The following is a 25439-nucleotide window of genomic DNA, read 5'->3' on the forward strand; positions in this document are numbered from 1 at the left end:
TTGGTAGCTAAAGAGATTAGGGAAGGAAGAGTATTTGTGTTGTCAATAAGCACACTTCAACTGTCGCTGACGTTCAGTTTATATTTGATCATAGTATTACAAAAGGAGTGACTTGTACAAGTGTGAAAGAAGATAAAAGAGTAAACAACATAAGACTTATCTAGAGATAGTTACAAGAGATAATTAAGTTAAGGAGTCCCATCTGGATGGATGATCTGAAGGTAAGCTATATCTCTTAACAAGAGATAAGCATATATACCTTGATTAATGGTTTATCACTCCCCTGCAAGCTGAGTGGTCTAGGAAGAACAGAAAGCTTGGAGACAAGAAAATGAAACCGGGAATTGAAGAGGATAATCCTTTCGTAAAAATATCATCAGCTACGTACCTGATCTGTAGTAGAGACAAAGGACAAGATAGTCTTTTGGTGTTGCTATATTTGCTTTTAATTAAGTTCTATTTCATCATTTCATGAGCAAAGCCAAACAAACTGATAATCAGAGTTCAAACAAACTGATCGATCAGCTTTTCTTGTTGGGTTGTAAGGTATGATGCACTTGATAAATTCTTGGTTCTTGCTTGGCTTTGTGGAATTCTGCTAAAGTTTGTGTCTTTTTGGTTGGTTCTGGGTTTTGATGGCTTTGGCGTTGATATGGCTTTAAAGGTCTTGTTTTTATGAGCTTTTGGGGAAACCCATGTGGGTTTTTAGTTGTTGTCCTAATTACTGACTCACTGTTCTCGTTTTGATGATGGAGCTTAGTATAGGATTTTGGATTATTGTTCAAAATGTTGATGATGATTTGAAGATATGTGCTGAATTTTCGTTTTTGATGCAAATAAGATTATGTCTCTGACTTGTGTTTGGCTGTGTACATAAGAAGAATCAGAGCATTTTGAGTTTTCTTTTCTTCTTTTTTTTTCACAAGGAGTGATGAAGTTGATGAGTGCGTGTATCTCATATCCCAAGTAATATTTGTTATGGTATGAAATGGTGGACATGCTAATCCTCCTAGAGTTGTATGATTAAAGTTCAGCAAATGAACTAAGTGCTTTACTAACCAGTAAATAACAAGATTACATTGTCATTCACATTGCTTTAGTATTGATAGAACTGAGTACATTGTCATTCACATTGCTTTAGTATTGATAGAACTTACATTCTAACGTCATTTTCTATAACGAAAGCTAAAGGCCTAAAGCTAACCTTTCAATCCACGTTGATAGGAACTATTGTGGTTTTTAGATTGTTAATTGAATGCTGCAATTTCCCCACTCCATTATCAATTAGCATGAAGCAGATAGTTCAGCTTGTCATGGTAGTTCCTGGAATGGTATGGTAGTAGAAACAGATTGTTTGGAGGCTGTGAGGGTGGTAAATGGAAGTGATGAATGTCTTGCATGTGAGGGTGTCCCGGAGGAGCGAATCAGGGAGATTTTGGCCGCTTTGGATATTCACCATATTCATCATGCTCCAAGGGCGGCTAACAAGGCGGCTCATACTGTTGCAGGAGTTGTAGCCCAGGGTAATGGGAGGAGTAGTTGGTTAGGGGTTGGGCCTCTTTGGCTCATGGATGTCATTGTTAATGACGGACCCATAACTGGTTCAATTTCTAGGAAGGAGAGTGGGAAGTTCATGTCCACCGCCGCTCATTCCCATGTTTTGTAATATTGGTTAGTTCTTGAATAAAAAGTTTCTCATTCTCAGAAAAAAAAATCTTGTCATGTTAGTTCATTAGTTCAGGAGAAAGATTGACAGGTTTACCATAATGCATTTTGCCTTCTTATGACAGATAATCTTTGGCGTTTTTGGCCTGCAAGATGTTCTCATTGCTTTAATATCAGAAGACGCCAAGGAGTGGTTTATAAAGCTGATCTGGTTGTCATTGGAATCTTTGTTGGTGTAGCCCATGGAATTTTGATAGCTGCACTCATATTTTTCGGAATAAAGGTGGTACCAAAAGCGTGCTAATCTTCGACGATGTGCTAATGAGCGTTGTTTAACAACTCTTCCTATATGCAGAATTGGCTTAGGCACAAGCATCGACTTTAGTGTATCTCTTTCAACTAGCATACCTATTCAAGGATCTGAGAAGGTTCAAAAAAGTTTGGAACTCTCCTAGTGGAATAATCACAACAAAGATGGATTTCCTTCTGCATCAGGTGTACTTAGATACTCTTACAAGTATGCATTAAATGCTGTAACATTTAACTATAGCAAGCATACATAATGCTATTGTAATTCTTATTTCTTTATTGTTCTGGATCCCATTTCACAATCAATTTTACACTTGGCACTGCAAAGCATGGAGTTTATACTATGATATGTGTTGTATGAGTGTATCTAATGCATGTTACTGTGGTCAGGGATGTACAGAAAGCTACACAGAACTTCACAACCATTTGGGGACAAGGGGTTTTTGGTCCAGTCTATAAAGCAACAATGCCTGCTGGAAAGGTAGTAGGCTGAAGGTGCTTGCTTCAAATTCCAAGCAGGGAGAGAGAGTTCCAGACAGAGGTAAAGACTACATCAGCTACATTTCGAATAGGTCCTGTCAAGGAAAAAAAAAATTCCTTCGTACCCATGGACATAATATAAAAGTAATCTAGCATATATCTTAACATTCACTATTTGCATAAAGAAATTAATTTTCCCTTTCGATCCAAAGAATATAAAAAAGTGTATTTATAATCTTCAAAATCTTGTGTAATAGTTTGGAAAAATAATCAAAAAGGTTATGTGGTTGGACATAATTCCAACATCGTGCAATGGAGCAATGCCGTGTTCTGGAATCTACATTGCCAACATGACCAATTATCACCACCATAAAAGCAATCATGTGAACTGTGTGCATCTCTCTTAATGTTTATGTCCTAAGAAGCTGGTTGAGTTTCGCTTAATTTGGATGGTCATGCTGCAGGTATCTCTGTTAGGAAGACTGCATCATTGAAATCTAGTGAACCTCATAGGTTACTGTGTAGATAAAGGGCAGTGTATGTTAATCTAGGGAGGTTCTGCAGGTATCACTACAATGTTTTGGATGTGAGAGTGGACCGGCACATTGACAAAGGAAAGGAAGATGGTTTGTATATTAGCTGTGTCGCCTCATCTGCGAATATGTGGGCTATAGTCATGGATGCAGGGACAGGTTTCACATCCCAACTTTATGAACTATTCACCTGTTTACTTGCAGGAGGTAGCTATTCTGCAAAATACTCGCCCATAAACTTCCACTTTGCCATCTAATTATTCAGTGTTCCAGCAAGTTAATTGTTTCTGATTGTATTCCAGGAGTGGATAATGGAACAGTGGGACAAGAACTACCATATCACTTCACTTGCTGGCGCAGGCAATGGCAGTGCCCTGGTGGTAATGTCCAAATGTATGTCAAACAAATTAACAGAGCTTCATGTTGTCCGTGGAAGTTTGGCTATAGGAATCTGGTCGGTCCTTGATGATAATGACTTGGTCTTATTTTTTTTTCTTCCATAGGGATCCGTGTAGTACATTTTCTCTTGTTTGAGCTACTCTTTTTTATTGCTATTCTTCTATTTGTCACCCATTGAAGGCCTACCATATACTCAGCAGTTGTACAAAGTCAGTGATGTATTCCCTTTCAAATGGAATAATAAGAAATGGAAAGAATTTTTCTCTGTTACCTCCATGACTACTGCAGGTAGCAGATGGGGCATTGTCATGTCCTGAAATGCAGGTTATTCTAATCAGGTATACCGGTCTAGAACCCCCTGTTGTTATATTCTGTTTTATTTGAACACTGCAGAAAATAAATGTTTCATGTGCTGTATTGCTAGGTTGTTGAGATTGATTTCCCATATCCAAGCGAAGGCATCCATAAAAGATGGGAGAATGGATATCGCATTTACCTCAACTGCTGCGACAGAGGATTAAGTAATTGAAATTTGAACTTGACTAAGTAGTTGAACGTGAAACCTAAGATGTGAAATAATTGAAATTGGAACTCAAGCTTAAAGCTGTAATTGTTCGTTCAACAACTCGTTTACAGTTATTTTAGCATTGAAAATTGTTTTGCTTGTGAGAATACAAAATAAAATGAAGGTTTCTGGTGCTTATACGGTTATCTGATTGGTTCAATCAGTACTACAACGTTTATCTCACTATCCATGAGCAAAGCTACGGAAGATTTCAGTCCTTGCCAACTGACCATATTTCCTGACAAAAACTCATCGGCGCAAGCCTCTTATAAACTCATCGGCAAGTGCTTTTTGATGGTTTAAAAGAAGCACTTCCAGTTTTACGGAGAACACTAGAAATTTTTACAAAAACCTCTCTACTTCCAACAAAACCACTTCCAATAAAAACAACTCATGAGCATTACTAGAGAAGTAATTCCAAATGGAGCCACTATAAATTTGATCTTGAGGTATGTCTACCAAGCCACTTTAACATGAAACATTTTCACGACGTAAGTTGGCAAAAAGTTGGAACCAATATATACACATTACTGGACCAAGTTTACAACAATAATTCAGAGCTTCTCTGTGTCTTAATCTGTCTACACCTAGTTGTATATCCTACCCAAAAACAATAAAGGAAAATATCAGTGCCTAACAAGGTTACGTTGTGATGCCCACCAGGCAGTATCAAACTGTACCTTCATATTATCATTTGATAATCGGGTCTGACAATTTAAACCTGGGTAGTAAAATTTAAAACTCATTTGATATGCAAGCTGCCTAACAGCACTTCCAACTTGATCAATTACATTATAGACCCAGGAAAATTGCATTTATAATTAGTAGCCATATCGATCTTTCAAGGATGTTCGTCCATCACCAGATTGTCCTGAATGAGCCATGAAGATATATACCAGTTATTAAGAGATCTCTCATCTAAGAGAGAAATAAAAGGAAAAAACAAAGTAATAACCCAGAATATGGAATCAAATAAGCTTTACCTTCTGGAGGCACCCATGTTTCAGTAGAATCATGCACTATCAAGAAATGAAGGTCTCTCCGGACCAAGTATTCTTTTTTGGGCTTCTTACCCTTGCTCTGTTGTTTCCCTTGTGAGGTACCTTGGCTCTCAGAGGATTTATCATCTTCTGATGCATAATAGCCTCTGTTATGCTTTAGCAACAATGCTACAGCATCCTCTGCCAGGAGTCCAGCTCCTGTGGAGGAAGATGTCGACAGTTGATGAGAATCACCACTAGCTTCAGATTCATGAACTTGTTTTCCTTTCCTTATAATCAAACCAGGCGCAGCCAGATTCCATGTTAACTTTCATTCTCCAAAATCTTCTTCCTGTCTTTATAGTCCACAAATACTTCAGACTCGTGCTCATTCATAGATGCTGCCTCTTGATGACCCTCCTCAATCCTCTTGTACGCTATAGCTCCAAGCCATTGGGACTTTGCAACAGTATACACAACACTTTTTCCTTCAGTTGCATCAGTGAGAACCTCACCTGACTCCAGCTTCTTGCTAGATGCAACAGTCACATCTGTACTCCCCTCTTTCTTTATAGAGCCACTTTCTGGATTTTCAGGCGGACAGGTTTCCTTTGGTTTAAGTGGATGTTGCTTGTTGATGGCAGCAGCAGAAGTTTCAGGATTTTCAGGAAGCACCTTTGAATCCCTTTTCTTGGCTGCTTCACCTGTTGAATCAGCAATCTTCAAAAGGAAGACTGCCCTGTCATATTCGGACTGGAGATCTGAGAGTTCCTTTTGCAATTGCTCAGTTTTATCAAGCACTAACAAGAAGAAAATCAGCACAGCAAGTGTTAGCAGAAAGCACTAAAGCAAAATATCAACTCAGATGCATTAAAGATCAAGGTACATCAGAGCAGAACTCCACACCTAGCTTAGATGAAACCCCAGACATGTATTCATCCAGTGCGTCTCCAGCATCAGTGTCTTCTGTAGTTTCTGATGCCGATCTGTTTTTCTAAATTGAAAGCAGCTCTTTCTTGTTCTCAATTTCTTTTGTGATTGCATCTCTCTTATCAAGAAGAGTATCAGCGGTTTCAAATTGATTGGTTTTCACTAGCCATTTTGCTAGAAGGCTTCTTTGTTCGATCATAAAATTCATCATCATTAGTTCATTACTGAAAAACAAATAACTAGAATCATTAACAATGAATTTCATAACCCATATGGCATTGACAAATGATGTATGGCGTTTACTTAGCTAAATTAACAGTTAACCATGAGAATTAGGAATTCAATACTACAGTTCCATAGTTAAACATTTTGATCCGTATAGTTTATATAGTTCAATCCTTGGAAAAATGAGTACATGAGTGTCTCTTCCGAACCTAAAAGTGCAAAACTTTCACATAGGTAATTTTCATTAATTAAATACCTCAAAAGTTCTTCTTCTTCTTCAATTGCTCCTTTCTTCTTACCATGAGATTCCTTCCCTACACGTGCACCTAAACTTTCTTGAATACTCTCATTCAGTGTCTCTTCCAAATTTCAAGCTCTTCCAGAATCTGTAAGAAATTTCAAAAAAACGTGTTAACCAGAAGATCACTATTGTTCTGCCTCCTTATATTGGAACTTAAGGATGCAACAGATCATCGTCATTTGTCAAATACCAGTATAAAGAAGCAAAAGGGCTGGCATATAGGTTCTGGTGAAATTTTTTACCTGTTCTGTTCTTTTTTCATTTCGAGAGATCTGAGTTTGTTGCCCTTGAGTCAATCCACCTTGAGAACACGACTAGCATCTATTTCTTTCTTCATATGAGCAATCTACAAGCCAAACAGTGAAGACATGAGGGAAAAAAGGGAAGGAAAAAAAACCTCATGAGAGCGTATAAACAGGTTTCTATAGTCAACATTGGAATTCTTTCAATCTTTGCTTTCCTCATTTAACGAAAAAAAAAAAGTGACTGTAAACAAATGAGGCTGAGAAACATGAACTACAATATCCTGAGAACAGGTAAAAGAAGGGAGAGAATTTCCAGATGAGAAGACAGAATTGTAATATCAGGATAGTGGATTTAATTATGATGAATGTGTTGGGTTCGCGTACTTTTTTCTTTGTTGATGCTGGTATGCTCAACCTAATAGTGGATAGAAAAAACTTATTGATTAGAATCATAAGGACCAGTTTCAACCACTTTAAGAGGTCCCTATTTAATTATTGCAAGTACATCAACAGTTGTATTCTTCCATAAGTTCCATTACACAAAGATATACTGTTGATTATGTTCATAGTGATTATAAGATTGTATAGCTTTTAGATACCGAAGTTATGGAAAGTTGATCATATATGAACGAAGGAATCGAGTCCATGCAGCAGACGGATACACCAATGTTATAAAAGAAGACCATATCGAGAAAGATCGAACCTTTAATCACGGAAAGTCTGATCGATGCACTTGGACACTGGATATGGATAATTGCTGTTCCGACCTCATGACAATAAATCAAGCTGCTTCAAGTTCTTGTACAATTAGCATTGCAGCTCACAGTGTACAAGTTTTGGAAATATATATCTTCATCATTAGCCATGGCAGGGATAGCTTCTCAAGTTCCAATCAGTTTCAGTTCCACAAGAAATCGACTTCAGCCTATATGACAAGAAAATCCATGTAACGGAAACAAGATGTCAAACCTTGTAATATTTTTAGAATTGACAACAGGAAAGTGCAATTGCAAGCACTTGTAAAATAGATAATACAGGGTTATCCAAATAAAAAGAAAAATAAACTTATTAAATAGGACTACTTAGGCTGTTAATATCAGATTACCTAGCTTAGGTAACAGCCTCTTTAATCAGTCAAAATGGCTCCTGCATACAATGTGTTCACCAAAATGTCCAGGAAGAGATACTGATCATTTAGTTATTCAGTAAGCGACACATTCCAGTAAAACAGAACAAAGACTACATAATGGTAGTCTTGTGATGCACAAAGTATATATGTGAAACCCAACCATGATATCCCGAATGCTTATTAATCCTTGTATCCATGAGTAGTAAAATTTTGTAAATGACCAGTAACAAAGACAATATATATATATATAACATTTATGATTTGATCTGATGAAGAAAGAAAGCAGGATAAGGACACCCTAGGTCCCCAGCAATCAGTGACAGCTTCAAACACATGTTAACATAGAACTTAAAGCAGCAGGACCAATGGGTATATTTGCAATATTAGGGACACAATTCTCAAAAAAGGAGCCAGACTATATGCAAGTGGATCTAGACTATCATTACTTTCGATGGTGGTGAAGTGGAATGGTTTGGTAGAGAGGATGCCCACTCAATCTTTCAGTCTGAGTACAGCTACAGAAACACCATTTCTCCGACTCCATTTCTATTGTTAGGATACAGGTTGTACATAAAGCTTGCAAATCCCATGTACCTATTATATTCCATTCAGTATTCGCATCCATTCCACACAAACCCTCAGCCTAAGACAAGAAAACCCATGCCACAAAAATTAGTTATCAAACGTAGTAAAATAAGACAATTTGACAACTAGAAAGTGCTTAAATTCAATCCTGTTTAAGTATATTGGTATTGAGAGAGATTGATGAGAGAAGTGTATATCATTATAGAGAATAGGAGCCCTATATATAGGGATTACAAAGTGCATAATCTAAGAGTACAAGGATTCCTTATCTAACTTGGAGTAGGAAACCTCTCCTATTACAGCTATAGAACTTATCCTAGTTTGACTAGGCACACTAAGTGTCAATATCCTTCAACACTCCCCCTTGTGCCGCTCAAACTTGGTGGTGACGCTTCATCCGTTGCCTCGTTAAAAACCTTGCTCAAGTGAAAAACCCTGTGGGATAAAAATGAACTCGAGGAGGAGAAAAGAGTGCAACACGTCCTTGATCCTTCGAGACTGAGTAACTCCCCCTGATGTCGAAATCTCCCCCTGATTGCTACAATTATGGGAGTTCGGATAACCTTCTTAATCCGATACTCTTCACATGTTTCTCGAAGGTGGATTTAGGTAACGACTTAGTGAATAAGTCCGCTACATTATCCTCTGATCGGATTTGATTCACTTCAATCTTTAGAAGTGATTGTTGTTGCTGATTATAAAAGAACTTAGGCGATATATGCTTGGTGTTGTCGCCCTTGATGAAACCTAACTTCATTTGTTCAATACAAGCTGCATTATCCTCATAAATGCATGTAGGTTCATCTGTGGTAGACTTCAAACCACAACTTCCTTGAATGTGTCTAATTATAGACCTTAGCCATATACATTCACGTACGGCTTCATGTAGAGCAATAATCTCTGCATGATTCGAGGAAGTAGCAACAAGGGTCTGTTTTGTAGACCTCCAAGATATCGCGATGCTTCCCATGGTAAAGACATAACCCGTTTGGGAGCGACCTTTGTGAGGGTCAGAGAGGTACCCTGCATCAGCAAAACCCATCAAGACATCATTGTCGTTTGGATGGAGGGGGGATAGGGTGAGGCCGGCCACCCTTGATGGTGGTGGGGGCGTTGGCAGCAACATGGCCGGCCACTATGTTGTGGTGGACGGCGGCTTCATGCCTAATGGGGTCCGATCCCATTCTTCCGTCATTCCTTTTCTCTCTGTAGGGATAAAATAGGCCCATATCAATCGTACCTCCTGGGTATCGAAAGATTGTCTTTTCACCAATCCAATGGCGGCGTGTTGGCGCAGAGCTATGTCGAGCTAACAAGTTCACTGCGAATGAGATATCCGGTCTTGTGCATTGAGCTAAGTACAATAATGCGCCTATTGCACTTAAATAGGGCACTTCGGCCTCTAATGCTTCTTCGTCCTCATCCTTTGGACGAAACGGATCTTTTCCGGGCTCAAGACTACGACCGATCATGGGAGTACTCACAGGCTTTGCTTTATCTTCATTAAAGCGCCTTAGAATTTTCTGAGTATATGCAGACTGATGGATCAAAATCCCATCACTACGGTGCTCGAGTTCTAAACCGAGACAAAACCGTGTCTTCCCAAGATCTTTCATCTCAAATTCAGATTTCAAGTATTTAGCAGTTTCCTTCAACTCATCTAGAGTTCCAATTAGGTTCATGTCATCGACATAAACTGCTATGATTGCAAATCCGGAACTTGTTCTTTTAATGAACACGCATGGGCATATTTCATTGTTAATATATCCCTTCCCAATCAAGTAGTCACTTAGACGGTTATACCACATCCGTCCAGATTGTTTTAATCCATATAGTGAGCGTTTTAATCTTATTGAAAACGCGCTCCGTGGTTTAGAGCCACTTGATTTGGGTAATTGAAGTCCGTCTGGAACCTTCATATATATCTCTGAATCTAGATCCCCATAGAGATATGCTGTAACCACATCCATAAGCTGCATGTCAAGTTTTTCGGAAACTACCAAACTGACAAGGTAGCGGAACGTTATAACGTCCATTACGGGAGAATATGTCTCCTCGTAGTCGATTCCAGGGCGTTGTGAGAAACCTTGCGCCACAAGGCGGGCTTTATATCTTACCACCTCATTTTTCTCATTACGCTTTCTAACAAAGACCCATTTATGGCCAACAGGCTTTACACTTGGGGGTGTCTGCGTTACAGGCCCAAATACCTGTCTCTTTGTTAGTGAATCCAATTCAACCTGGATCGCATCTTTCCATTTAGGCCAATCTGCTCTTCGTTGACATTCTTCAACAGAGCGAGGTTCGATATCATCATATTCTATAATCCCTTTCGCAATATGATATGCAAATGCATCATCAATCGCCATAGAATTTCTATCCATCATCTCATGTACACTAGTGTAATTTATGGAGATCTCTCTATTCTCTGGAGTTGGTTCTGACATTGGAGCGTCCCCCAATGATGTCTCTTGGACATAACCATAATCCGGAATATTCTCATGAGATGGATTATTTATATCGATGATTAATGGATTATTCTGTGCCAAACTCGCTTTCTTTCTTGGGCGAGAATCCATCGAACCTATGGGCCTCCCGCGCTTCCTGGCAGGAGCCGTGGGCCTAGCCATAACGTCACCATCATTGAGAGATGGGACGTTGGCGCCATGCTCATGCATTCTTGAGTTGGCGTCATGTCCTCTACTTTTAGGGACATCAATCCTTGCAGGCACGTTTGCAGCAGGTATGTGTGATCTCGTCACTTTAGCGATATCAGAAAACGTATCAGGCATCGATTCTGCTACGTTCTGAAGATCGAGAATTCTCCGCACTTCAGTTTCGGACTGTGCGGTTCGGGGATCAAGATGAGACAGAGTGGGGACAGACCACGACAATTCCTGTCGTTCCTGTTGAACATTTATGTTCTTATCTCCCCCTAACGACGGGAAGACTGTCTCATCGAAGTGACAATCCGCAAATCTAGCGGTAAAGAGATCGCCTGTCAAGGGTTCTATATAGCGGATAATCGTTGGAGAATCATATTCAACATAAATGCCTAATCGTCGTTGAGGACCCATTTTGGTGCGCTGTGGCGGCGCAATAGGCACATATACTGCACACCCAAATATGCGTAAGTGTGAGACATTAGGCTCATACCCAGTTACCATCTGGGACGCAGAAAATGGTGGAGTGGCAGTGGGCCTCAGACGAATAAGCACAGCTGCATGCAATATTGCATAGCCCCAAGCAGAAATAGGGAGATTGGTGCGCATTACCAATGCCCTAGCGACCATTTGTAGTCGTTTAATGGCGGCTTCTGCGAGACCATTTTGGGTGTGAACATGAGGAACAGGATGTTCAACATCAAACCCAATGGGTATGCAATAATCATCAAAAGTCTTTGATGTAAACTCTCCAGCATTGTCTAATCTTATAGACTTAATAGGATGATCAGGGTGGTGAGCCCTTAACTTAATGATTTGTGCTAGGAGTTTAGCGAATGCAGCGTTCCTTGTGGACAATAGCATGACATGTGACCAGCGTGTCGATGCATCAACCAATACCATAAAATATCGAAATGGTCCGCATGATGGTTGAATAGGTCCACAAATATCACCTTGGATTCTTTGCAAGAATGGTATATTTTCTTTAGTGTCCTTTGCATAGGATGGTCTCGATCCTAACTTTGCTAAAGAGCAGGCTTTGCAGAACGAATAATGGGCTTTAGGAATAACCAATGAGGATTTTGGTTGAGCCATGAAGTCACAATTGACTTTAGAAGTAGAAATTGGAGTCAGGGGAGCAGAGGTGGCGTCAAAGCCACCCTTGAGCCGCAGGGGGATGGCGGCGCCGGCTAGTGGTGGCCGGTCTTGAAAGGGGAAGGCACCGTGAGGCGCAGGTGCGCATCCTTGATCCAAATTTCGAGTTTTACTTCCTTTCGTTCTGAAAAAGGGATGTCCGTGTGAAGTCTTTAATATACGGATCATCATGTCACGACCTGGGTGTCCCAAACGGTCGTGCCAAAGCCTATATGTGTCGGAATCCCATAAATCATCTCTCATGACATGGTTGGAGTTAATGACTCGAATAGTGGTTGCATACAACCCACTAGAGCGACACATAAGTTTCTCTAAGACTCGTTTATGTCCGTAGTCATTAGAGGTGATGTAAAGGAACTCTTGTCCATTCTCACAATGTGTTTCCATATGAAAACCATTGGCTCTTACATCTTTGAAGCTAATAAAGTCGAAAAAGATATCCAAGACATGAGATAAAAGAAATCGACACTTTATTAATAATAGCCAATGATTACATCAAAGTTTCTTGACCAAAATCTAATCCAACATAAAAATCAAACCATAGACAAATCGTAGTCACTCAATCCGTTCGGTAATTTCAATTTAGTTGTGACCAGGTAAGGTAAGGCGAGATTTTGGTGGAGCGTTGCTCACTTTTAAAACCGTTCTCTCAGATCAAACCTTGCCTAGACATCACAAGTACTCTTGAGTACGCCTAGAGGGAAAAAGTGAATACAATAAGTCATTTTATTGATTTAAGGCATAATTGCCATTTACATAATTCTTGGAAAAATAAAAGACTATAAATAAAAATCTGCGGCATTTTATCTTCATCGCCAGATTTAAAGTCTTTGTGAACTCGATGTCTTGATCACCATGATGTGACTACCTTCGTAGGTACATTGCAAATTCAGGTCCATTGATCAGACGTTCCATATCAGAAATAGACACCATAAAGAGGATTCTCCCTTGATTGAGGCGCATTGGCGCAATATGCATAGTCCTTAGGACTGGTGGCGTTGGAAAGTGGTGCCCATGGCCAACGTTGGCTCCATGGTTTCCAACCCTATTTCCCTCAAAATCACGCCTCCTACGGTCGTGAGATTGTCGCCTTGAGCGATTACCTTCTTGAGCATTTCGATCGTATGGATCATGACGTCGATGGCGACTTTCTCTAGCCATAGAACGATGCTCTTGATAGCTATCTTGAAGCCTATCAAATCTTCTTTGCACAAGTTCATTGCCATGTCTTTCAGCAGTGGCCATAGCTTCAATAAGCTGTTGGAAACTTGTGATCCGTCTTGCATTTACATGAGTCCGGAATAAGTCAGAGGACCTCATAGCACAGACGGGGAAGGTATTGAGGGTTTTCTCAATCAACTGGTCTTCTGTGATCATCTTTCCACAGAGACGCATCATTACTCTGATGCTGAGAGCTTCCGAATAAAATTGCATGATAGTGTCAAATTTAGAGAAGCGAAGATCTTTCCATTCTGCTTCTGTATTCGGAAGTATGGAGTCACGAACATTGCCATATCGTTCGCGAAGCGCATGCCAAAGCTTTATGGCGCTATCCTCATTTATGAACTCAAACTGTAGGTCACTATCCATGTGACGTTTCATGAAGGCAAGTGCCTTGGAATTATCTTTCTCAGTTTGAGGGTCTGGAGCTGTTTCTATAGGACAAAGCTCTTGGATTGTATGCAATAAATCACGGGCAATAAGGTGGATCTCGACATCAGTGACCCAAATTAAGTACCTTTTGCCTGCATAATCCAATGGAACAAAATCGAGTTTTTTCATGTTTGACATCCTGAAAGATGAAACAAGAACAAGTTAGTTTCGGAGTCAATGCTTCCACGAAAACTAATATAAATAAGATTTCCGAGCTATGCTACCAAGAAATCGATTTCCAAGAATAATTGGATTAGACCGAAACAATGATGTTTGAATGGTCAAAATAGATGCTCACGAACGCTCTTAGTCCGTAGCGTACGAACGCTCTTAGTTCGTTAAATCGATGCTTACGGACGCTCTTAGTCCGAAGTCTTACGAACGCTCTTAGTTCGTTAATTGCGTGAATCCCCACGATTCCGCTTTTCAATGATCGAACCCACGTTATAAGAAAGGTGGGATGTAGAAGAAGGGAGGTTTTCAAGTCCCCGAGAAAAGAAGAAGAAATATAAATTTCAAATTTTTAGGAACTTCAAAACTTACTCTTTTGGATACTTACTTGTTGGTTTTGGATCACGCGCGTGTCGATGCAGGCGTGATGGAGCGAAGCAATCCGAGTAGCAGCGTGCAGCAGCAAGTTATATGTGCAGCAGGGGCTGCAGGATGAAGCTGGGCCGAGAGGTGCAGTAAGGCTGCAGGGGTGGCAGCTGCTAGACGCAAGGGCGTGTGGCTGCAGGAGCAGCTCGCAGGACAGCGGGGGCTGCTGTGCAAGGTTGCAGGCGCACGGGCGCTCGGAGCAGCAGTGTGCGCAGGGGCGCACGCGGGGCAGCAGTAGGCGCAGGGGCGCACGCGGGGCAGGCTGCAGCGATACTAGCACGGGCTAGGGGCTGCGGCAGTTTTGGCGATATGAAATTCTTTTCGGGTTTTGGCTTTTTGGCTTTTTGGCTTTTGTGGTTTAGGGCTCGTGCTGATAACTTGTTTAAGTATATTGGTATTGAGAGAGATTGATGAGAGAAGTGTATATCATTATAGAGAATAGGAGCCCTATATATAGGGATTACAGAGTGCATAATCTAAGAGTACAAGGATTCCTTATCTAACTTGGAGTAGGAAACCTCTCCTATTACAGCTATAGAACTTATCCTAGTTTGACTAGGCACACTAAGTGTCAATATCCTTCAACAAATCCTTTAAAGTGTGGCACTGGAATATTTAAGATGCTGAGCGATAACATGTACCTAGTTTAGCTAAAAGGGACACTTCATTCAGTTAAATGCATTCCAAATTTCCTTTATGGTGAAAGACCATGTGATACACAATCCTGCATAGAACATGTTCATCAAAATCAGATTCATTTCTCCAGCTGGAGGTAAATAGATCATTTAATAGTTCAGCAAATTGACAACCAGGGGCTATAAGCATTGGATTGCAGTGAGAAGACATAACGACTAAATAACAGTATTCTTGTTGCAGATAATGCAAAGTAATATGAATACCTAGCCTGAATGTTGTAAATACATCCTTCTATTGAGCAGAAAGAGATTAGAATGATAGGAAATAGACATGATTTGGGGACTGCGGTATACACTGAAAGTAAGAGACATCAATCCAAACCAAGTATGCAGCGACATTAAAATTCTTAACAATCCTTTCCAGAAATGCTGTTATTCTTTTCAAGTAAAGATTACTACAAAGTCATGGGGAAGGAGTGGCCTAAAAACAAGATTACAAAACATAAGTAGGCTATGTTTTCTTCTTTAATTTCTCTTTTTGAAAAACACCAGATTTTATGAATACTCACAAATTACCAGAGGATTACAATAAATATGATATCATATGAATACCTACAAAATAAGATACAAAATTTTTTAAACTGGCAACCAGTGCACCAAATAAAGATCATTTTTTAAACTGGCAACCAGTGCTACAAAATTTTTTAAACTGGCAACCAGTGCACCAAACTGGCAACCAGTCCATTACTGGTAGTTTCAAATTATCCCACTCTTTTGAGTCTTCCGTCCACACATCATCTAGGACAAGAAGGAACTTCTTATCCTTAACGTGTGACCTTATACAGAGTAATAGAGTTTCCAACTCATTTGAACTCTTTTGGGTTTCATTTTTATCTAGACTCTCAATGATCGCTTTGGCAATCTTAATCTCGTCAAAAGGGCTCGAGACACAAACCCATACTTTCTTATCAAAATGGGCTATAACCTTTTCATCATTATAGGCTAATTGGGCAAAAGTTGTTTTCCCCATCCCTCCCATCCCTACAATAGGAATGAGAAGGAACCGCCCCCCTTCTCGGCTACTCTCTCTCAACAACTTGCTCAACAACATATCTTTTTCTTCTTCTCGGCCAAATATCGTAGATATATCGACCAAAGATGAAGTCTTCTGTCGTTGAATAAGCTGCTGATCATCAGGGCCACCTTTTGTGGACTGATGAAAGCCATACATTTCTCTTTCAGCATCAACCAAAGTTAACTTCTCATTCAGTTCCCCTATCCTTCTAGCTATGTTATGACGATGAATGACCTTATTGGCTTGGCCAAAACAAAAGCAAACAGAGGACATGGGGAAACATATACCTTCTTCTTTGTAACAAGAGCATTTTCTCCTTCCTTCTCTTGTTTCTCCTCCACTTGCCGTCTGAGAATTTCAGTGTTCCACTCATCTAGCACGTCGTCCATCTCGTACGTCACATCTTTCAGCTTCTCCAACCAGTCTTCCACCCTAGCGTCTGTCACTTGTTTCTTCTCTGCATCCTCAAGCACAGCCTGGATTGCTTTGAGCTTGCTGCTGAAACTTTTAACGTCTTTCTCAGCATTCAAAACCAGTTTCACCGATTGATTAGTGTGTTTATATACTACTGAAGCCAATTGCTCCAGAAGCACAGAGATGAGTGCATCAGCCATTTTTGGCGTCAGAACTTGGTTATAATTCAAAGAGAAATAGAACAGAGATGAATATGAGCTAAGATAAAATGGATGAGTGTGTTGTCACCTCTCTTCTACTCGGTTTATATATAGTTCTGAAATTTCATGGATTACTCAATTAACTTCATATTGGCTAAATTCTAGTTTGGATAAAGATTGGAAATAATTGAAGTACGGATATATGCACCATCATATCAATTGATAAGGTATAACTTCCAAAGAGATAGAAGCATATACCTGCCTCGATTATTACTTCAACAACTTTAGCTAAAGAGAGCATTCCTCTTTAATTGCATGTACGTGAACCACAGGGTTGAAAAGCAGCACTCTTGCATAGAAAAAGAATAATAATGCGAGGGAGCGACGGAAAGCATATATTGTTCCTTTCTGCACTCTTTACAACTGCTTCATCAACATTGAACAACCATGTGAAAGCATATATTGTTCCTTTCTGCACTCTTTACAACTGCTTCATCAACATTGAACAACCATGTGAAACTTCTGCAACTATCGTCCAAGTCCTATTAACCCATATATATTTTTGAAAAACAAGCATACTGTTTAAGTTCGATTCGAATGAATTGATTTAAAACATGCAACTTAACTTTGACAACAGTAGTATATTAACTAAATATATGAAATATTAGGTAGAATATTGCAACTGAAATAACTAACTAAATACAATGTGAAATTTTTCTGCATGTCTTTATGCAATGCTTCATCTGAGGACATTCCTGTTGACATTTTTTGTTCTGTACCTGGATTTTGAATTTGTCATGGTAGATTTGCATGCCAACTTCTTCTTACTTACTTTACATTCTTTAGGTAAAAACTTGCTCAATACTGGCTATCATATATGTGACAACTTTCTTGCTGATCCTGAAAGCTGATTACTGAAAGAAACCATCAATTTTAAATTGCAGAATTGTATCATAAAATGTAGACCAAGAGTTTATGTTCACATTGTCCTTAAAAGCATGGAACATGATTTGAGGAAGTCTTTGTTTTCGGCTAGGAAAAAGAGCATGCGATATTTTGCTTGCCTTATTGGTTTTACATGTTTAATTGTCCACATGGTCATTGAAAAATTGTATGAAAGAAAACAGTTAAGAACAGAGGCATTGCTTGACGTTTCTGGGCTCAAATCTCAAGCTGAACTCTTTTATGTTACATATCATGGTCAAGAGGCAGAGGACAGATTTCCCAACAAGTTTTGTTCATTCCCTCGATGGTTCTCATATATATGATGATGACTGCAGCTGCCACTTCGTTCTTCTTGTACAGCCAGCATTTAAATGGTTCCTGAATACATGTATGCATATGTGCAATAGAAGTGAGCAAAGCTTGATACATGCAGAGAAAAGATGCTACTATACTTAATTAGAGCTATTCAACGATCTATATCTTAGATTCTTGTTAAGTATTTTAAGCCTTGAGGCTAATTGAGGAATAAGTAGATATAGACTAGTAGATTCATGTTAGAGGTTGCTTAGCCAAAGTGGGGTTACAGCTTTTCACTGTAACCATGTCGCGTTTATGTTTATAATGTATTTTCTTCCCCTGTAAATTTGGTTGACTAAAGCTGTAATTATTCGTTCAACTATTCGTTTACAGTTATCACTATACAAGTTTAGCATTGAAAATTGTTTTGGTTTGAGAGAATACGAAATAAAATGAAGGTTTCAGGTGCTTATACGGGCATGCGACTGGTTCAATTGGTACTACAACGTTCATCTGAGTATCCTTGCAAAGCTTCGGAAGATTTCAGTCATGCCCACTGACCACATTTGCTGACAGAAAACTCATCGGCAAAGCCTTTTATAATTTCATCAGCAAGTGCTTTTTGGTGGTACTAAAATAAAGCACTTCTAGAATCACAGAGAACACTTCGAAATTTTTACAAAAACCTCGATGTACTTCTAACAAAACCACTTTCGATAAAAAGTTAAAAACAAGTCATGAGTATTCCTAGAGAAACAATTCCAAATGGAGCACTATAAATTTGATCTTGAGATGTCTGAGCTACCGGGCCACTGAACAAGAAACATTTTCACAACGTCAGTAGGTAAAAAGTTGGAACCTACTAAATGGTTAGGATGCTCTGAATTATTGTTGTAACCTACTGAACAAGAAGGTTGTATATCCTAACCAAAAACAAAAACAATAAGGAAAAACATCAGCGCCTAACAAGAAGGTTTCGTTGTGTTGCCCACCAAGTATTATCGAACTGCATGTACCTCCATAATTAAGCTTTTCGTTCGGTCAGAAAGAGCTGCAAGGAAGCTTTCGCATTTTGGGTCCAAATGAGACGGAGAGCTTATTTATAGGTGTTCACCGCCAAGTTTACTGGGCCAAACTAAGTTTATGGCGTTTGTATTGGACTATTGGGCTGGCCTCTCAAGATTATTGGTGATTGAAAAATGAAAAAAGAAAAAAAGAAAAAAAAGAAAAATAAGTATCCATCCAAAATCATCCCAAAGACACTTATTTAAAAAAAAAAAAAATTCTTCAAAATCATGATTTCACTTAAAATTTTGGGTTATAAAAGCACACGAGTTTTGGTCAAAGTAGCATGTATTTTGTTCTTGACCAAATTTTTTTCACCGCCAAATAACTATTTTCAAACCATTCTTCAACTAACAGAATTTAAAAATCACGATGCAAATTAATTTTATGATTTTTAATTTTAAAATTATAAAATTTTTACGGTGATATGAAGAAACCATTTTCAACTTCTCAATTCTCATTTTATATAATGTTTTACAGTTGTTTATTCTTTAAAATGTTCTAGATTTTGTTTAACGGTGTTTAACTACAAATTTAACAACAATAACTAAAATGAATTGCAAAGTTAAATCAGAGTGGCTGAAGTGATATATTTAAAAAGTTAATGAATAAAGTGTCGAATGTGATATAATTCAGTGACTATTTATGTAATTATTACTAAAAAGAATCTATCTCTACTGCTATAAATGGAGGTGATTTTTTGGTATCAAAGGACTTCACCAAATTTCGAAGTGCTCATAATATCCTTACATAACATTATTATCAAATTAAGCCAATAAAATAAAAATAGACAAAAGTGTAAAAAAAAAAAAATTTAAAAAAATTTAAAAAAAAAAAAAACCAAACCACCACTATTCTATGTTCACAAAAGAAAAAAACCACTTTTTTTTTTTTTTTTTGATGAAAAGAGGTCAGCCAATTATATAGATTCAGCAAGCAGTACAAAAACGAAACACCCCTATGGGGTCGACAAAAAGAATCGTTCCTTAGGGAACCCTAAACACCTATTCTATGACAAGAACAAGCCCCAGGCCACTCCGAGTACACCCACCTTTTAAGGAAAATTACGCACCTTTATTTCAAACAAAGATCATCATTCTCCGAAGCAAATAGTAAAATGAATTCTCAGAGAAAGTGATCTTTGTGACCTAATAAATAAACTAAATAGCAAATGAAGGAAGGGGTGTAGATTCCCCTTCCATGACCACATCCTTCCCCAAAGCATCCACCTTAGGAACCATAGTGTAAATGGTAGCCACACCAGTCCACCTGTAGATACCTCTACTAGCAAGCTACTTTGCTACATCACCATGCATAATTAACACCCTCTTTGGGACACCCACAAGCCATGGTGAGGACCAACCGCTACTTGCATCTTGTAGCCCTATGTTCAAGCTACGCTACGGTATCCGGAAGTCGCAAATCCGTTGCCGGGAAGCCACTTTTCCGGCCTTGCCAAGTTGCCCTCACAACTAAGCTTTTTAGACTAGAAATGGTGATTGCTTGTCCCACAAATAAAACCATGTAAAGGAGATGGCTTCCTTCACCTATAAAGGAATGCCTCCTCTCACTTAAACAACATTCCATTACAACACACTTTGTAATCTTGTTAGGCCGCAAGGCTCGACACACACTAGTTAAGCTTTCAAGTGGACGTAGTCTCCCGCTAAGGCGGGAGGTGAACCACTATACATCTTGTGTCATTCTCTCTCTCTCTCTCTCTTTACTTATCGTTAATTAGATCCCCAACGGATCCAAGCATTAACATTGGCGCCGTCTGTGGGAAGCCAACACAAAGGCTTCGTCACCTACCACGAACTTTGACCCGAAAGTGTCGAGTCAACACTCGTTCAACATCAAATTAGGGCTGGTCAACGCCCGGCGGGATTGGTCAACGCCCAGCGGAGTCGGTCAACGCCCATCAGGGTCCGGTCAACGTCTGGTCAACGCTGAACCTTCAAAAAAAAAAAAAAAAAATTCAGTGCCAAATTTGCACTGGACACCCAGAAAAATTCTCTGGGCACCCGTCTCCATTTTCAAATCTGCATTTGCGCCCAAACTGCAGCGCTCCGCTCCGCTACCTGCAGCCAACCTGCAACCTGCAAACCTCTGCAGCCTTCACCCTTCTGCAGCTCCGCCGGATAGCTCCTTCCGCTGACCCAAGCCTCCGCTAGATGTTGTCGTCAAACGAGCTCCGCTAACGAGCCACTGCTAGCTAAAGCTCCGCCGAGTTTCACCGGCATCCTCCGCTAGCCACAACAGTCCGCCAAGGCTCTGCCAACCGCCAGCCTCCTCCGCCAAGCTCCATCAGAGGCGACCTCCTCCGCCAAGCTCCATCAGCGGCGACTTCCTCCGCTAAGATTCATCAGCGGTAATCCAACACCGCCAAGTTTCTTCAACAAATCACCATCAAAGGCGCCTCCGCTGACCACCACCGGCGGCAAAGCTCCGTCCAGTGCTCCGCCAACCGCCGACGAGCTACCGCTGGCACCCCGTTCCGCTAGCCAATCCTGCTTCCGCTGGCCACCTCAGCTAGCCAAAGCATCTCCGCTAGCCAGCTCCGCCGAGCACCAAGCTCCGCTCCGCTGGACGAAAAAACTCCGCTACACATCTTGCACCAACCTCCCTAACATTCAGCGGCAAAATCCTCCGCTGATATCCATCAGCGGCACCAGCGAACTCTCTTTTGTCGTTCAGCGTCAGCATCATCAATATGCAATCGTTGCATTAAGGTCGCTAGTCATCTTCAGTCAGCAGCAAGAGCAGCGCCAGCGCACCAGCAACAGGGGCTACGGGCCTCCAAGCTGCCTCCGCTGGGCACCACCGCCGAGCTGCCTCCGCTGAGCACCACCTCCGCTGAGCAACAGATCCGCTGAACTGCTGGCCACAGCTCTGCTGACCCTCTAGCCAAGCTTCCGCCAGGCAGCTACAGAACTTGCTCGTTTTCCTTGCTTCTCCGCCCGAGATGCACCTGGGTTATTCTCATACTCTGCTCCAAATATACATGAGTTTCCAACTCTTCTGATGCAGCTGCACGTCCGGGCTTTTGGCCAAAAGAACGAGATAAGTTTTCAACTTTTCCTCACTGCTGCACGTCCAAATATACATATATCGATCCCTCACAAGCACGTTGACAAGTAGTATAGCTGCTGCAAACATGAAATACACTTGTCATGGGTTAAATCATGCATGTAATCTGCTATGCTCCAACTTAATGACACGAGATCGTATATTTGTTTGCTTCTGCACACCTACAGCAAACACGTACCTGGTTTGAATATGCTCTGCTACTTACATGATCTTTCTGCCATATTGATTAATTGAACGTATTCATCAATCACCTCTCACACAAAGCTAGCTGGCACTTAACTCATTTACTTGCTCCAACTATTATATTATAGCTACAATTAAGCATCAGTGCATACCCTTACACACTTGATCTGGGCTTCCTACTTGTCATTAATAAATTCATTAAATGACAACTCATACAGATTATGATGCCTTCCCATATTTAGTGGCTTATGATAGTGGGCATCATGTGCCTTCACATATCACACAGTTATGCGAGCATGTTATTCTCATCACTAGTGGCCCATGATATGCTTCTTCGCACACAATTATGCATATATCTCCCACTATCATCTCGGTTTATATTTGTCTGAACTCAGTGCATAACTCTATGAGCGGTTGGCGGTAGTGATTCACGCACTACTTTAGGCAAAATAGATGTAACCACCTAAATTAAGTGTTATCATCCTTGTAAACCATGATAATGTGCCATCACATCATTTGGAGTAAATTTGTGAGTACATATACAAACAAATCATTCGAGCAGGGATTCCTTAAAGTATATAGATTGCATGCTAATCATTTACTTTATTTTATGTTAAGGAGATATAATCATCAATCACCTTTCCAATTAGCGAAATCATCATCCTTCCACTATGGTGCTTCGCCGTTGCAATAGACCGTCATGCTCGACCAACTCCGCTAGCCTCCAAATCGGCATAAGATAAGTAACTATATCTTATCTTTTACGCTCTTTCAAATTGAGCTAATGTCATGCCAATGCCATGCTTTTACTACTTCTATGCATGCCAACAATATATCACACTTGATATGCTTTTACATGCTTCCATAAACTTTTAAGCATGCCTACAACATTTCGTAGATTTGGCAACACTTTCTAGGTCTCACATGCTAGATATGCCATGCTTCGTATACCGATCTCAAACGATCTCTAAGCAAGTTTACAATAATACATAACGTTATTAGCATCCACATCACAAGTACATGCTATACACATATGCCATGCTTCTATTTTAATTGCAACTCAATTAAATAAACATGGGACACTCGAACAAAATATTATTACTTTCTCTATGTGTTTATCATTTTTCATAGACCAACCGCCAAGCGGTAAGGCAACGCCTCATAATGACAATGACCGCTACGCGGCATTGCAGTCAAGTTTCTCCTCCGAGAAATAGTAAAGGGACTAGTTAACACAGCCTACGGCAGCCATTGATCCGGCAGTTAACCCCGACGTTTGGGTACCAAAGATTGGGCTCGCTACCCAACACCCTCTGCTCCGCGCAGCTCCCCTCATCAAAAAATTTTCCGACCATCCGGAGGTCTATAGCCAGGAGTGGGGGGCTCCTCGCAGGGCCTGGCAGGGGCCCACCCGAAAGGGCAAAAGCGTTCGCTCCAACCAATTCTAGATGGACGACGCACTCGCACTAATTATGCTTGATATACGGCACAAAGCTACGCTTTGATATCAACCCGCAAGAACACCCTCCTTGACTGGGGACTTCGGGGACTTGTACATACAGCCCAGCATAACTAGCAACGGTCACGCTCATGCCTCAGGGCATCACCTCGAGCTACCCGTTAATGCGCCGCCGAGCTTTTCGCGCTCGTGCCTCAGCAGCACCGCCGAGCTTTTGGCGCTCGTGCCTCAGCGGCACTGCCGAGCTTTCACGCTCTCGCCTCAGCGGCAACCGACGAGCTTTCGCACCACCGAGCTTTCACGCTCTCGCCTCAGCGGCAACCGTCGACCTTTTCGCGCTCGTGCCTCAAGCGGCACCGCCGAACTTTCGCGCTCGTTCCTCAGCGGCACCGCCTACTTTTGTCCTCGTGCATTCCCGGCACCGCCGAGCTTACCGCTCATGCCTTCGCGGCACCCTTGAGCTTCCGCTCACGAGCTTCCCGCTCATGCCTTCTCGACAACCTTGGAGCTTCCGCTCACGAGCTTCCCGCTCATGCCTTCCCGGCACCCCGAGCTTCCGCTCATGCCTTCCCGGCACCCCGAGTTCCCGCTCATGCCTTCCCGGCACCCCGAGCTTCCCGCTCATGCCTTCCCGGCACCCCGAGCTTCCCGCTCATGCCTTCCCGGCACCCCGAGCTTCCCGCTCATGCCTTCCCGGCAACCCACGAGCTTCCCGCTCATGCCTTCTCCGCAATCCCGAGCTTCCCGCTCATGCCTTCCCGGCAACCCCAAGTTTCCCGCTCACGAGCTTTCCGCTCATGCATTCCCGGCAATCCCCGAGCTTCCCGCTCATGCCTTCCCGGCAACCCACGAGCTTCCCGCTCATGCCTTCCCGGCAACCCACGAGCTTCCCGCTCATGCCTTCCCGGCACCCCGAGCTTCCCGCTCATGCCTTCCCGGCAACCCACGAGCTTCCCGCTCATGCCTTCCCGGCAACCCCGAGTTTCCCGCTCACGAGCTTTCCGCTCATGCCTTCCCGGCAATCCTCGAGCTTTATGCTCATGTCTACTCGACACACCACACGTTAATGGAACATTGAATTTTTCTACCATTTGTCGTTTACCGACCGCGACAAATCAAATTCTTTTCGCGTTCCATTAATACTACCGAAAACCAAACAAACACAACCGTACGCGCGGTCATCGTTCATGAGTTACAAATGCATACCTTCGCGGCACTCATGCAACTTGCATCTCACGAGCGTAACCCCGTCAAACTCGACCTCGTTCGTCTCCTTGCACGCATAACACATTTATCATATGCAATCCATTTGCATCAACATGTATCACGCACCCCATACGTTTATATATGCCAACGCATACCCATACAACTTGACTTGGATACACATTTACGCAAGCGTACGTATCATTGTCAAGATAGGGAAATATTATGCCCAAGTTTATCGTACCACGGGGATTAGTGGCTAACCCACAATCCTTGGGTAATCGGAAATAAAGACACTTAGCAAGCAAAGAAAAGAAAAAGAGAAAATAAATAAAAATGCTAATCTAAGGTACCAAGCCTTAGCAATGCTCGGCTTTAGTTTTCACCAAAGCCTAATCAAAACTAAGAGTCTAGTGGTGGATATGCACAAATGAGTCGAAAATTGTAGAGAGTTTTGAA

General features: G+C 41.1%; 1 protein-coding gene, 1 long non-coding RNA gene and 1 pseudogene across 10 annotated transcripts; 1 reads left to right on the forward strand and 2 right to left on the reverse strand.

Annotated features, from left to right (window-relative positions):
* Positions 1 to 197: 197 nt before the first annotated feature.
* Positions 198 to 4089, forward strand: LOC133726224 (uncharacterized). Of its 9 annotated transcripts, none has more exons than XR_009854716.1 (8): positions 199 to 546; positions 1225 to 1671; positions 1791 to 1948; positions 2021 to 2160; positions 2365 to 2515; positions 2919 to 3194; positions 3290 to 3724; positions 3811 to 4089. It is a non-coding gene; the product is annotated as an uncharacterized LOC133726224 (long non-coding RNA). The 9 variants fall into 9 exon arrangements; XR_009854717.1 differs by having other exon boundaries at positions 200 to 546; positions 1299 to 1671; XR_009854720.1 differs by having other exon boundaries at positions 201 to 1671; positions 3290 to 3380; positions 3491 to 3724.
* Positions 4090 to 4383: 294 nt separating this feature from the next.
* On the reverse strand, positions 4384 to 15143 carry LOC133745174 (uncharacterized; annotated as a pseudogene).
* Positions 15144 to 15716: 573 nt separating this feature from the next.
* Positions 15717 to 16818, reverse strand: LOC133733296 (disease resistance protein RGA2-like). Its single transcript, XM_062160944.1, has one exon. It carries the CDS (start codon positions 16395 to 16397, stop codon positions 15717 to 15719), a length of 681 nt encoding a protein of 226 aa, XP_062016928.1. The 5' UTR covers positions 16398 to 16818.
* Positions 16819 to 25439: the final 8621 nt, after the last annotated feature.

Source organism: Rosa rugosa, chromosome 1 (assembly GCF_958449725.1).
Source record: "Rosa rugosa chromosome 1, drRosRugo1.1, whole genome shotgun sequence".
In the NCBI taxonomy this organism is placed as follows: domain Eukaryota; kingdom Viridiplantae; phylum Streptophyta; class Magnoliopsida; order Rosales; family Rosaceae; genus Rosa; species Rosa rugosa.

Excerpts from the sequence above, each read along its gene's own strand:
- LOC133733296 (XM_062160944.1), bottom strand. The coding sequence starts at position 16,397 with ATGTCCTCTGTTTGCTTTTGTTTTGGCCAAGCCAATAAGGTCATTCAT.